The following is a 15351-nucleotide window of genomic DNA, read 5'->3' on the forward strand; positions in this document are numbered from 1 at the left end:
TGTCGTGTTAGAATTAGGACACCTCCCCACCACCAAAAACTCCAACCTATGCACAATTGAGCTATAGTTGAATTTCTGGTTTGATAACTTCAAGAGGAGATAGAAAAAAATCCTTTAAACTCAAATTTAGATGATAAAGTCCTTGGTGGCCCTCTCTGAAACTTTCACCCCTCACCAGATGATCAAGTGAGGTGTGTGCTTTCTATGGTAGCTGTAAGGAGATAAAATAGGAATTACTTTCTCTAGTGCAGGATTATTTTCTAGGATGTCTTACCCATTATCCTGGTTTCAGCTGGGAGAGAGTTAGCTCTTCTTTTTAGCAGCTAGAAGAGCTCCGTGTTTTGGTTTTACTCAGAGGCTCGCTCTGAGAAGAATGTTGATAGCAAGCTGATTTTTGTAGTTGGACATGAAACTCCAAGGACTTTTCAGGGTGCCGTGTTCTGGCAGGAGTGCAGAAGCACAGCGGGATAAGGGGGGAGCATAGCCAGGACAAGGGGGCCACGATTCCCCTTGTGATTTGTGGTGGAACTTAAGATTGAGGGCCAAACTGGCCAATTAGTATTCCATATCATGCAGCGTCATGCCCAGTGTAAAGGTGAGGGACAGCCAGAAAGAAGGGCTTTTTGCGCTTTTGCTCTTTTGCGCTTGCTGCGCTTTTGCTCTATTGCCTTTTTTCCCCTCTCTCTTCCAGTACTCCCACTCTCGGAGTACTCTCTCTCTCTCTCTGCCCCTCTCTATTTCAGGTCCTCATGTTCGTCTGGGATTGCAGCTTTGGGACGAGACGAGATTCGGATAAGAGGGGGTGGTGAGCATCTACACTGTGTATTAAATCATCTGTATTAAATTGTTCTTATCTCAACCCACGGGTTTCCCGTTTCTCCTTTAATTCTCTCCGTCATCCTTTTCCAATACCCACTAAAAAAGAAAGATAGGGAAGGGATTCATCCAATCATAGAACGATTCCTAGAGTTCGGTTTATTAAGAGAATGTGAATCAGAGTTTAATACTCCTATCCTCCCGGTTCGAAAACCAGATGGCACCTATAGGATAGTTCAAGATCTGAGAGCCATTAACAAAATAACGGAAGATCAATACCTCGTGGTTGCTAATCCATATACCCTGTTAACCACCCTGACTCCTGATTTGACTTGGTTTGCAGTTTTAGATTTAAAAGATGCCTTCTTTTGCCTCCCTCTCCATGAAGCCAGTCAGAAAATCTTTGCTTTTGAATGGGAAAATCCCAAGAGTGGTTGAAAGACCCAGCTCACCTGGACGGTGTTGCCACAAGGTTTTAAGAACAGCCCTACGATCTTCGGGAACCAACTAGCAAAACCCTGGACCTTATCGTGACCAAGACCAGAGAATCCTGCGTTATCTGGACTGTAAGTTTACTAAATTTTCTTGGGCTCCAGGCGTACCAGGTGTCTCAGAAAAAGGCACAAGTGACGTTACAACAAGTTACATACCTTGGGTATGAAATTAGTGCCGGTCAGCGTTTCCTGGCCCGGAAAGAAGCCATATGCCAGACCCCCCCAACCACAGATTGTGAAAGAACTACAAACTTTCTTGGGAATGACGGGGTGATGTCGGCTCTGGATATACAACTGTGGCTTGCTTGTTAAACCGCTGTATTCTTTAGTAACATCCAGCCAAAAGTACCTCCAGTGGGATACAGAGTCGAACCGGGCATTCCACCAGCTGAAAAAGGCCCTGATGTCAGCGCCAGCATTGGGACTCCCTGATGTGAGTAAACCATTTTTCTTATTTTCCCATGAGAAGCAGGGAATAGCATTAGGGATACTGGCACAGGACCTGGGACCATACAGACAAGCTGTGGCGTGCTTTTCCAAACAACTGGATGCCGCTGCAAAAGGATTGCCCAGTTGCCTGAGAGCGGTGGCAGCAGTCATCCTGAATATTCAAGAGGCCTGGAAGTTTACCTTAGGCCAGAAAATGACTGTTTTCGTGTCCCACACAGTGTCTGCGGTCCTCGAAGCAAAAGGGGGACATTGGCTCTCCCCGCAGAGGTTCCTGAGGTATCGAGCCATCATGGTCGAACAGGATGATGTTGAAATTATAACTACTAACATTGTTAACCCAGCTTCATTTCTCAGTGGGAACACTGGAGAACGAGTGAATCATGACTGTCTCGAAACAATTGAGGCTATGCACTCCAGCTGCGCTGACTTCAAAGATGCCCCCTTGAAGGAGGTAGAACACTGGTTCACAGATGGAAGCATTTATGTTATGAGTGGAAAGCGACATTCGGGATACGCCGTCACCACTTCTGAAAAGGTAATAGAATCGGGACCATTCCCAGCTGACACCTCGGCACAGAAAGCCGAAATCATAGCCGTGACTCGAGCTCTAGAAAGAGCTCAAGGAAAAGCTGTGAATATTTGGACTGATTCTAAAAATGCCTTTGGAGTTGTACACGCCCACGGAGCATTATGGAAAGAGAGGGGACTGCTAAATTCCCAAGGAAAAGCTATCAAGCATGCAGAAGAGATTTTAAAACTTTTAATGCAGTACAACTTCCTGAAAGAGTGGCAATTATGCACATCAGGGCACACCAGAAGGTGAGCACAGAATTGGAAAGAGGAAATGAACTGGTGGATAGAGAGGCAAAACAGGCTGCTAGAAAAGAGATACAGGTAGAAGGGGCATTAATCCCCGACGGATGCGTATCTTTAGAAGGTAAGCCAGAGTATACAAAAGATGACCGTAAACTCATTACAGATCTAGAAGGACCACATAATGAGGATGGGTGGGCCACGACACCACACAGAAAACTTATAGTTCCTTCTTATATGGTTTGGCCATTAGCCCGAGAAGAACACAAGAAAGGCCACTGTGGGGTGGAAGCATTATACAAATATCTTATCAAAAGTATAGTGGCTAGTGGTTTCTAGCAGCCTGTTTTTTTTACATTATTGCTGTGTTTTACAACAAAATTAAAAAAACATTTGTGGAATCCACCCAGCAACAAAAATTAGTTTTCCTAGAACAAGCCAAAAGCATAAAAACCTGTTCTGAAGGGGCCTTTTCTATATCAACTGTTTAACGAGCAAGGAAAAAAACCCACAAACTCTCATTTCTGTTCTTAGTGTAGATGAATTTACTCCATTTTCCAGAAGGCAAATCCTTTCAATAAATATCAGAATAACTTTTGAGATGCTGAAGTTCTAGAGATACAAGCAGTGGCTCTGTGCTATTTCTCCTGGAGTCCCATGCTGCCCCTTGTTTCAGTCCAGTGAGATGATATCGGGAACGCTGCCTCCGCTGCTGGTTATCACTCCTGTGTCGCTCCTGCTAGAGGAGCTAACGTGCGTGCTACTCTCCTGGTGACTGGTTGATGTGATGATGCTTCCAGGCGTGCTGCTTGTTAAGGTTGAAGTGAGACTATCCAAAAACATAGGAGGACAGTACTGCTTGAAACAAACAACGAAGAATGAAGAGACTAACTGCACAAGGGAAACGTATGCTCTGAAGATACATCTTCCCTACAACAAGCATCAAACACATTACTAGGAGAACCTCATTAACACATGCAAAGCAAGAACCAGAGTTCTGCAAACCAGCAAGTAAGCCAAGCAGAGGTGGTAGCCACAAGCCCTTCTCCCTCATCCTCCCTCCCCCCTTTTTTTTTTTATCCTTACTAACTAGTTAGCTTGAGCATTTACTAGTGCATTAAGGAACACTATCATGACCACATAATGATCACAAAAAAAACACCCACAACCCTTAGCATTTGGAGAATGTTCACTGCCTATAGCTACTGGGCACGACTGCCTATTTCAGGCTCCTTTCATCACAAAAGGTAGTAGAATGCTTTTTGCTACTTTGATGGAGGTTAGAATAATTTCATCCCCTCAAATGGCAGGAGCTATACTAATCAACATTTTCATAGTATATACCTGCAATGATACATGCAGGTCTCTAAACATTTTAGCAGTGATAAATGAGCCCTGATCAAGTCTAATTAAGAAAAATTACTAAGTTGATTTCAATTTCCTGAAGTGGAAGACAAGCCTTCTCAAGCCAGAGCTGAACATTCTAAGCATTTAGAAACAGAACAAGGTCGCCAGCTGCCAAAGAGGGTAATATAAGACACCTCCATGAACACACGTTGTTCAACACGCCTTACTTTCTCTTACCCTGTGGATTCCAATCTTGGGCATGTGTTTGGAGCTGAGCCTGAACTGTCTGAACTGTCTAAAGGGGACACTTCATAGCAGCATACCTGCTTCCAAGTCTCCCACATGAACAAGCTTCTGTTATTCCCACTTTTGGCAGTTCAGATCTCAAGGTCAGGCAGAGTATTGCAAGGTGCAGTAAGTGAAAAGAAAAGGAGGAAGTTCATCCTTTGTTTTTAAGGCACCAGAAAGTCAACTCTACAGCAGATTCCTATTACTGTCGCCTTCTAGTGACAGAGGTGAAACAGAGGGTCTACTTCAGATCCTCTTGTCTTCGTTAGGGAGCCAATATTCCCTCACATTTCAAGGCTGTAGTCTGTCTGTGTAAGAATCTAGTTACAGTAAGAATCATTCTCCCTAACTGCATAAAGTTTAAGTTTCCAGGGAAGGAAAAGCACTGTCTAGTTACTTTTGACCTACAAAATTTCCATATAATCCAAAGCCAATGGGGTTTAGGCGTTACATGGAGGGATTTATTATAAAAGTGTTCAGTCATGTACCCATTAAATTAATGAAGATTTTTTCTTTAAAACTTAATCTCCTACTAATATCAAAACCAACAGAAACAGCAATCAGTGGAGTATATTTACAGAGCTTAATCTGGCCTACAGATACACAGTACGAACTACGAGTGTGAAGTACATGATGGGTGTATTCAAATTAGTGCTGTGCAAGTATCCACTTTAGAAAGGCAAGCTATCAATAAAGAGCAAGTTTCCATGCCTGGATTTATCATAGTGAGGCTAAACTGAATCCTTAATGCATCTTCATTACCACCTCTTGTTGGAAAAATGGATTTTCCTGGTCTGTGGTTAGGTCTAAGCAAGTGGACTGCAAACATGGTATGGATGATGACAGCATCCTGATAGTTACCCGAGCAGTATGTCACAAAAATCAGACTTGGAAATTAACCCCATAGCAGTTGAGAAACATACCTGTGAATCAACTGGGATTAGTGAAAGAAAATCCAGACCTAGAAAGAAAAGAAGGATAATAAATTGATGCGTGCGCCTTTTATTCATACACAACTTTAAGGAACTTTTTTGTGGTCATAGAACAGATTTTGCAATTGTTACACAGTTTCTAAATGGAATATACCACTGTGACACCACTCTCAACAACTACTTCAGGCAGCAGCAAAAACGAGTTATCTAGTACAAGTAGCTCTTTTTAAGAATGAGAATGACATAATGATGTATTATTCACTGGATATTGCAGGGTGGTTCAATGTGGTTGCTTAGATGGAGGTTGCCATTTGGAGCTGTTGGTTCATAATGCAAGTTTCACTGCATATTGTACCTGACTTGGCCAAACTGGGACATTAAGAGTGTCATCACATTAAAGATGCTGGAATGAAGTAAAGTCACAACATGCACAAGTCCAAAAACAAGCAGCAGGTCTCTTCCTCCACCCACAGGCAGCCAATAAGGAAACATTTCTAATATCATCCCCATTTTGTGTCTAGACAAATAAAAGGAATGAAGAAGAGGAAACTACAAGTAGTTCAAGGTATATCCTTCTAAGAGTAATGACAACTAGCATCCGTCTTACACATCATTAGCATGTAAGCATTTAGGCAAGATATTTAAAATTATGAAACCAATGAGAAATTACAGCCTTTTTTGTTTTGTTTCTAAATATTGGCCTTGTGTTTGCTATGTCAACAGAAAGAAATGGTAAGCTTCCTCCCTCCCTCCCCCCTCACCTCCAAATCTGTTCTGGCCAGTGGCATCTCTCCTCTTCTCCATTAGAGGAAAATTTTGAAGGAGATTTAAGCTCAGCTGCTTTTACAGAATTGACAACTTCTTTTGTTCTTGCACATTTCTAGAACTTCAGTTGATAGAGATGGACAAAACAGTTCTAGACTTCTGTTCTCTCAGCTTACTCTCCTATCCAATTTGGGAAAACAATCAATTTCTTAACAAAGGAGAAGTGGAGGGAAGGAACAGTAAGGGAATCAAAATGGACAGAGAAACAAGGGGAATGATATCCATCCCATTGCCAAACTGGTGCTGAAAGAAGAGGAAAAAACCCAGAGATGTTGCAGGGGAGAAATGGAGACAGGCAATGAAGCGGGAAGAGGGAAGTACAGAAGGCCAATGTGACACCTGTCACCACAAGTCACCATTTCCTGGGCTCTGGGTTCATTATAGCCAGCAAAAAGAACCCCCAGAGTCCTATATAGAGTGTTCTTTTCAAGGAGCCAGGATAGAAAACAATCAGTATCCCCACCTTTTGTCTGATATTTAGCAGCAGTGTTGAAGAATACATCATAGGCATTTAGGGTATGTCTAGGTAAAGAAAGTCAATAGAGGTCAGCTTACATATTGTAGCTCACCTCAACTTTTTTCATAAAGTTTAGACAGAGCACCACTAGAATCAGCTAGCAGAGTATCTCTACATCTAGAGTTGGGATTGGTCAATGCCATCACACCTCAATAACTTAAATAAGCAGCTACTCTCCCTTGCATCTACAAAAAGTAACAACTGAATGTTTACACAAAGTCTAACTGAATATAGCAAGGAGTATTTCTGGCTGCCATTCCAAAGTACCAATTTGTACTCCAGAAACAATGTTTTTCACATCACTCTTGCAAAGTGCAATCTGAAACTGGAAAGACAGCCTGTACTGGACTTGTCTAGACATCACATCAGTGCAATACTGCATATAGTCTTGTTCCGTTAAAAAAAAAAAAAGTTGATCAACTCTCCAATTTTTACCCGCCCCGCAAATTAATAAGGCTGTCAGAATATAGGTTAAAAGTATCCACCACCTACCTGACAAGTCTGATGAAATATTGGATATTGATGGATGATGGAATGGTACTGGGTAGTCTGTTAATGAAGAAGGAATAGCAGCAGCATTGACCGTTGTCACGCTGGGCGCTCTGACAGTAGATGGCTGATACATGAGAACCCTGTTAAATAGCATGGGAAATTACAAACAACCGGGCTGTTAGTTACAGAAAAGAAATTATGCACTGCCGTGCACTCTCGTTCACAAGGTCAATATGTAACAACATAACTATAGCATGGCTACTCACTACACAGTATTCCACTCTAATTTCCTCTTTCATAAAAGTCTTCAAAATAACATGACTGTATCTTGGCTCTCAACAGCAGCTGTGACATAAGAGCAAGTTGGCATTAAAACAAAGTACAGTGCTGGAGTCATTTATAACACTCTACCATTCAGATACAGAAATGGATATCTGTATCTGTGGAGTACCCTGGGAGAGATGTGCAGATAGCCAGAGCCAGGAAGAGAGCACTCATTTCAAGTTTTTCCACATAACTATTCCTCGGTGCTAACCTGTCACGCCAAGGGCATGACTGACCATTATTCAGCCCCTGTAGCATAGATTACACGTGTGGGAGTTAAACATCAAACCCATCTTCACTCACAGCCTGAGTCCAAGTTAAGTTCAGTTCTCCAGGAGCATGCAACCAGTTAAAACCCTTCTGCATCCCCACCTTCTGCCCGATTACTTCTGTGGGAAAATGACTGAAATTGGAGGGGAATGGGAGAATATTGTTCCCCAGAATTCAGCTAATATTAGAGCAGCTCTGACATGAAGCACAGCTGCTGCTCTCAGGAACAAACAAGGCCTCAATATCCTTGAAATGGGGAGTAGAGTGATACGAAGGTATCATGGCTCAGCCCTGTTATCGGGGACAAGAAGCAACGAACAAGGCCCACGCAATAAGTTCAAATAAGTTCAAATGAACTTATGCTGCCACCCAAGAGAACCCCTGTCACTCCAGCCAGCGAGTCGGCTTTGTCGGGAGCCCAGCTAAAGTGTATGTACACCAACGCACGCAGCATGGGAAATAAACAGGATGAACTAGAGATGCGTGTACATGAGCAGGGCTACGACCTTATTGGCATCACGGAGACGTGGTGGGACGACTCCTATGACTGGAGTGTCAACATGGAGGGGTATAAGCTTTTTAGAAAGGACAGGAAGGGGAGACGAGGAGGGGGTGTTGCTCTCTACGTCAGCAACCGGCTGGAGTGCGTGGAGCTTCACCTGGGGTCGGAGGAGGAGCTGACAGAGAGCTTATGGGTCAAGATTAGAGGACGGAGATGGATAGGGGACGTTACGGTAGGAGTCTGTTACAGGCCACCTGGCCAGGAGGACAGAGCAGATGAGGCGCTTTATAGCCAGATAGGAGCAGCCTCGCGGTCACAAGCCCTGGTCCTCATGGGGGACTTCAACCACCCTGACATCTGTTGGAGAGACAATACGGCAGGGCACGGGCAGTCCAGGAGGTTCCTGGAATGCGTGGATGACAACTTCCTCCTGCAGATGATAGAGGAGCCGACAAGGAGGGGTGCCATGCTTGACCTTGTGCTCACCAACAGGGAGGGACTGGTGGGCGATGTGAAACTTAAGGATAGCCTTGGCTGCAGTGACCACGACACAGTGGAGTTCAAGATCCATGGGGCAGCAAGGAAACCATTCAGCAAGCTCTGTACCCTAGACTTCAAGAAGGCGGACTTCGGCCTCTTGAAGCACCTGATGGGCAAAGTGCCGTGGGAGGTGGCCCTGGAGGGACAAGGGGCCCAGGAAAGTTGGTCCACATTCAAGGAGCACCTTCTCCAAGCTCAGCAGAGGTGCATCCCGACGAAGAACAAGTCGGGCAAAAAGACCAGGAGGCCGGCGTGGATGAGCAAGGAGCTCCTGGACCAACTGAAAATGAAGAGGTTAGCCTACAGAGGGTGGAAGCGGAGACAGATAGCCTGGGAGGAATACAGAGAAGCTGTAAGAGTGACCAGGGATCAAGTGAGGAAGGCTAAAGCCCTGAAGGAATTGAATTTGGCAAGGGATATAAAAAGCAACAAGAAATGCTTCTATAGGTATGTAGGGGACAAAAGGAAGTCCAAAGAGAATGTAGGCCCCCTCCGGAAGGATACTGGTGCTCTGGTTACCCGGGACATAGAGAAGGCTGAGGTACTCAATGAATTTTTTGCCTCAGTCTTCAATGGTAAAGCCTCTTGTCTTACCACCCAAGCTGTGGAAAGAACTAGCAGGGACTGTGAGGATGAACCACCGCCCACTGTACTTGAAGACCAGGTTCGAGAACATCTGAGGAACTTGAAGGTGCACAAGTCCATGGGACCTGATGAGATCCATCCGCGGGTCCTGAAGGAACTGGCGGATGAAGTTGCCAAGCCACTGGCTATTGTATTCGAGAAGTCGTGGCGGTCTGGCGAGGTCCCCGATGACTGGAAGAGAGGGAACATAACCCCCATTTTTAAAAAGGGGAACAAGGAGGACCCGGGCAACTACAGACCGGTCAGCCTCACCTCTGTGCCTGGCAAGGTCATGGAGCAGATTCTCCTGGGAACCATGCTAAGGCACATGGAGAGCAAGGAGGTGGTGGGTGACAGCCAACATGGCTTCACCAAAGGCAGATCGTGCCTGACCAACTTGGTGGCCTTTTACGATGGGGTGACAGCATCGGTGGACAAGGGTCGACCAATGGATGTCATCTACCTGGACTTGTGCAAAGCTTTTGACACTGTCCCGCACGACATTCTTCTCTCTAAATTAGAGAGTCATGGGTTTGATGGATGGACCACTCGGTGGATAAGGAATTGGCTCAATGGCCGCACTCAGAGAGTAGTGGTCAACGGCTCAATGTCCAAGTGGAGACCGGTCACGAGTGGCGTCCCTCAGGGGTCCGTGTTGGGCCCGGCCCTCTTCAACATCTTTGTCGGTGACGTGGACAGTGGCATGGAGTGCACCCTCAGCAAGTTCGCCGATGACACCAAGCTGTGTGGTGCCGTCGACACGCTGGAAGGGAGGGATGCCATCCAGAGGGACCTTGACAGGCTGGAGAGGTGGGCCCGTGTCAACCTCATGAAGTTTAACCAGGCCAAATGCAAGGTCCTACATCTGGGTCGTGGCAATCCCAGGCATAAATACAGACTGGGTGGTGATTGGATCGAGAGCAGCCCTGAGGAGAAGGACTTGGGAGTACTGGTGGACGAGAAGCTCAATATGAGCCGGCAATGTGCTCTTGCAGCCCAGAAGGCCAACCGCGTCCTGGGCTGCATCAAGAGGAGCGTGGCCAGCAGGTCGAGGGAGGTGATTCTCCCCCTCTACTCTGCCCTCGTGAGACCTCACTTGGAGTACTGCGTCCAGTTCTGGAGTCCCCAACATAAGAAGGACATGGACCAGTTGGAGAGGGTCCAGAGGAGGGCCACGAAGATGATAAGAGGGCTGGAGCACCTTTCCTATGAGGACAGGCTGAAAGAGTTGGGGCTGTTCAGCCTGGAGAAGAGGAGGCTCCGGGGTGACCTTATAGCGGTCTTCCAGTACCTCAAGGGGGCCTACAGGAAAGATGGGGAGAGGCTGTTCAGGAGGGCCAGTTATGATAGGACAAGGGGTAATGGTTTTAAAATAGAGGGAGGTAGGTTCAGGTTGGATATTAGGAAAAAATTTTTTACTATGAGAGTGGTAGAACACTGGAACAGGTTGCCCAGAGAGGTGGTGGATGCTCCATCCCTGGAGACGTTCAAGGCCAGGTTGGACAAGGCCCTGAGCAACCTGATCTAGTTGGAGATATCCCTGTTCCTTGCAGGGGGGTTGGACTAGATGACCTTTGAAGGTCCCTTCCAGCCCTAACCATTCTATGATTCTATGATTCTATGAATACCCTTGAAATGGGGAGTAGAGTGGTACGGAGGTATCACGGCTCATCCCTGTTATCAGGGATGAGAGGCGCCTGGTAAAGATAACCATAAAAATGCCATTGAGGGAAGTGAATCACAACCGCTGCCTCAGCAGTGATGGCGAAATTGTGTCCTTCAGCTACTAAGTCACACCTCCACCCACCTCCGAGCTGCGAACACCCCTCAAACAAGCAATTTACACCAATCCTAATTTGTGAACACCCCTCACGAGAGAAATTTACACCAATCCTAATAAAAGTTATGTATGACTAGAGTCACTCGAGCTCCACCTAAAAGATATGAAAAAAGTATAAAATAGCAGCAAACAAAGGGGATGTTAGGGAGAAGCCCCCCCATCGGAACGTCTGGGATCAGTCGACGGGCTGAACCTCTCTTCTCCCCCCCATAGGGACGCCTATTGGGTAAGAACTCTGTGTTATGTGCACTTACTTAATTACTTACTAACATCTTGCTAGCTATTTAGTATTATCACTGATCAGTAATCGTTTTATATTATCACTGCAGTATTTCAATTAAAGTTGTTTTTGTAGTCAGTCACTATCACCGGCTATCCTCGAACCTGTATTCTGTCACAAATAAAATATATATGCATGTTTCCGGAAACTTTTGAATTATTATAAGGAGTGGGCCCATAGTACTACTAGTGACGATCCCTTAATAAGTGGGTGAATCACCCTCCGACCTACTGAGCTGCCAAGGGAAGGCAGGGGGAGTCGGACCCAAGGGTCTCGCCTAACTTGGGAGCTGGTATACTGGCCAAATTACCTCCTGTTTGTCTATTAGTGACGGATCCCACGATAAGTCAGACGAATCACCCTCCAACTCACTGAGCTGCCAAGAGAGGGCAGGGGGAGTCGGACTCAAGGGTCTCGCCTGACTTGGGAGCTGATAGACTGGTCTTTTGACCTCAAAACGTGACAACTTCACGGCACTGTTACAGACAACACCACAGGCTTTCAGGCACCAGCCACATGCATAAAATTTTTCATAAACTCCAAGTCAGGGGGAAACAGACAGAGACCCACTCCCAGCTGCTCCACATCGCTCTCTCCAGCCCACCAGCCATGAGTGTTATCCACTCACATCTTCCTCCTCAAACTGCTGCATTGGTGCATTTATACTACTTCTGATTTCAGAAGCTTGGATTTCAGACTCTCCCTTCTCAAGAACCTCTTATACTTCAGCCTACATTGCTTCTGCCTACAGGAAGATACCCCACAGTTTTGCCAAAACTAGCATTCAGGTAACATTGTTTACAAGAAATAAGCTATTCCCCAAAAGCCTAGCTTTGACTTGGATTTGAAGAATGAAAACATACCATTTCCATACCCAAACAGTAAGGAAAATACATTGGTCACAGATCAACAAGAAAATTCAGTCCTTCTACAATTATGGTTGCAGGTAGCCATCTTGGACAAACACAGGAGCATGGAAGGAAGTCTTGGTGCCTTCTGAAACTTCATTAAGAGATATATTTGTAGCTATTTTTTCTTATAAAAATAAGAAACAGAGTCTCTTGCAGAAGGACTCCTCCACAGTCCTCACAACAAGCAACAGCATTTCAGTATCACTGCTGAAAGTTGTTGAAGATGACCAACTATTTGCTCACCAAAGACCACACATTCCTGTGGACTAGACACACAGTACACCTGCTCATTACTTCAAGAGCTGGCAAAACAGAAGGGGTTTGGTTTTGTTATTATTTTAGTACAAGACATAAGCCACTATGTTGAGAGACACAGACATACACTTCATGCATGCAGCAGGACTAATCAATAAGCCATTACTAAAAGCTGACACTTGGAATTGCCTCATGAAGCAGTGACTACTGGTGAGCCTAACCAGTGCCCCTCTCTCCCTGCAGGTCTCCTGCACCCTATGGGCCAAGAGCAAGAACTTTATGGAAGCCACAAACAGTAACGGCAGCTGAGCTACATAGATTAGGACAGATGGAAAGCAGCACAAAAGTAAAGAAGCTGGTTAAGCCTGCTGCTGAAGTCAGGCATGACTACAAAGATGGAGAAGTTGACAGAAGACTTGAGAAGTCATTGGTTGTGCTAACCAAGGTGCAGGGCTGACTGATAACCATGGCCAACAACAGCATCCAAGACATTCCAGAGTTTAATGGAGAAATGGAGGAAAAGCTTGTCTTGATTCAAAACAGCAAAGAGCCTCCCTTCCAAGACTGACAGGATGAAAGAAACACACAACGCAGCCTGGTTTCCTGGGCACCAGAGCAGATTAGATAAAGGGTATAACACACAGCGAGAGAAAAGCCTTTAAGATGACACTAACTTAGCAAGAATGCATAAAGCTCCTCCACTTGGCATAATCTGCTTTCTCAGAAGAATCCTGTCCATTAGCTTAAATCAGCTTCCTTTTCTATGGAGAAATATCCCTGCAAACACAGTAACAGTCAAAATAAGTCTTTTGTGAGATGTAAAACTATTTAATAGTGTTTTACCTGTACAAAGGTACTGTATCAATACAACCTTCTGCAAGGAGAGGCCCTAGAAATTCTCTTCTGGAAGTGTGGAGAGATTACAAGTCCATTCATCTACACATCAGTTTATCTGAGACATTACAGAATAACAACTAACTTTAAAATTGACGAACCCTTTGGTTGGGCTTCCTTGTGTTTCAGACATAAATATGCACTTCCTTTTGGCAGAAGGATCTTCCTCTTCATCAGAAGAGCTTTCTATTGTCAAGTCAATAACATCAACTTTCTTCTTGTTTACCTCATTGGCCACCATCACAGAACACAGGTTGCTAACAACACTGGAACCTAAATGAGAAAATAAGATATCACTGTTTTTTAAAGGCTGTTGACATCAGCAGTTTCTATTTGCAACAGAACCAGGAACTCAAATCCTGTTTTAGCTCATCTTCCTGGCCATTACAGAGAATGTTATGGCCCAGGAAGAGTTTTATTAGTAGCATTCTGTATCATGTTGAGAACATTAAAGCACAAGCTTTAAGATTAACTTATCAGTTTAAGGACCTAAAACAAGATCAACCTTTTGTTTTCTTAAGTGCTATTATAAAAAACAAAGACAAAACCTGCAAATGCACACTTTCAGATACAACTCTAAGTTTAAATGAAAATAAGTTGGGAAGTATTAAACCTCCCACAAAAACATCAACATCCATATACGTTATCCCAGCTATAACTAAGTCTCCAAGAATTTTTGTTTGTTTGCAACCAGTACCCAGATGTACATACTTTCTATTTTGGTGCACTGTGGACTTGAGACTTTCACAGCTTCTTTCTTTGGCCTCATGGGGCACCAGAAGCCATCTTCTTGGAATTTGATCTCATCCACATCTGAACATTCATTAAGAATTTCTATAAAGAGCCTGAAAAAGTTGAGTGGTTTCAATTTTGATTCCAAGTGAAATTTTTCAAGTGAAAAAAAAACACAGTTGAAAAGTTAATTATTATCACCTTTGACCCATTGCATGTACTCTCTCCCTAGTTCATCTTACCTGAAAGCCTGTAATTACAGCCTTTGCAGATATCCAGACATCAAGACCTAAAACAGTATTCCAACCTACCCACATTCCACTCCAACATTACTGCAATTCATAGATTTTCATACAGAAGCAGAAATCATCATCCTTTGATTCAAAGTTTGACACAGCTTATAAATTTAAGTTAAAATTTTAAAGTTAATAGCTTCAGATAGGTTAATGTAAAAGGGAGACCTATCCTTAGATGTCACATTTGGATTTCTCCAGAGGAGATATACTGAGGCTTGAGAGATTGATGATGCAGTTAGGAGATATGTTTATGTAGTTCATTTCATGGGAAAAGAAACTAACAGAGTCTAATGGTTCCTCCCAGTCTATTTGACAAATAAAATAGTATGTGCCCTGGTTTCGACTGGGACAGAGTTAATTCATTTTAGCAGCTAGAAGAGCTCTGTGTTTTGGTTTTAGTCTGAGACTCGTTATGAGAAGAACACTGATAGCGCACTGATGTTTATAGTTGGCACTGAGGTCTCAAGGACTTTTCAGCTGCCGGGTTCTTGCCAGTGTGCAGGAGCACAACAGGATAGGGGGGAGCATGGTCAGGACAGGGGGTCCACAACTCCCCTTATGATTTGTACTTAGATTTAGGATTGAGGGCCAAATTGGCCAATGGAATATTCCATATCATGCAATGTCATGCCCAGTATAAAAATGAGGGTTAACATGAAAGAAAGGCCTTTGCTCTTCCCAGGGCTCTCACTCTCAGAATGCTCTCTCTCTCTCTTTTCAGGCCTCTCACTCGTTCAGGATTGCAATGTCAGGACTTATCTGTTTCGGGATCGTTAGTTCGGGACGAGACGGGCCTCGTGAAAGGGGTGGTGAGCAATTACACCGTACATCACTCATTTGTATATATTTATCCTTGTACATATATATATTCATATAGTAGTAGCAGTATTAAATTGTTCTTTCTCAACC

At 44.4% G+C, this 15351-nt stretch overlaps 1 protein-coding gene across 6 annotated transcripts in view; it reads right to left on the reverse strand.

Annotated features, from left to right (window-relative positions):
- Positions 1-2942: 2942 nt before the first annotated feature.
- The window catches only part of LOC147526181 (E3 SUMO-protein ligase PIAS2-like), a 63623-nt gene continuing 51214 nt past the window's right edge, over positions 2943-15351 (reverse strand). The window contains exons 10-15 of one of the 6 annotated variants that reach the window (XR_015222960.1): positions 14126-14259; positions 13516-13687; positions 6975-7114; positions 5132-5169; positions 4244-4303; positions 3398-3428 (exon numbers count right to left, since the gene is read on the reverse strand). Coding sequence is in view for 3 of the 6 variants with exons in the window: in XM_086630234.1 (XP_086486360.1) it covers positions 3246-3431; positions 5132-5169; positions 6975-7114; positions 13516-13687; positions 14126-14259 (670 nt within the window). In the remaining 3 variants the exon portion in view is untranslated. Of the gene's footprint in view, positions 3432-4243; positions 5170-6974; positions 7115-13499; positions 13688-14125; positions 14260-15351 lie in introns of all 6 variants that reach the window. The other 5 variants (XR_015222959.1, XM_086630233.1, XM_086630234.1 and 2 more) reach the window with 5 other exon arrangements.

Source organism: Tauraco erythrolophus, chromosome W (genome assembly GCF_009769465.1).
Source record: "Tauraco erythrolophus isolate bTauEry1 chromosome W, bTauEry1.pri, whole genome shotgun sequence".
In the NCBI taxonomy this organism is placed as follows: domain Eukaryota; kingdom Metazoa; phylum Chordata; class Aves; order Musophagiformes; family Musophagidae; genus Tauraco; species Tauraco erythrolophus.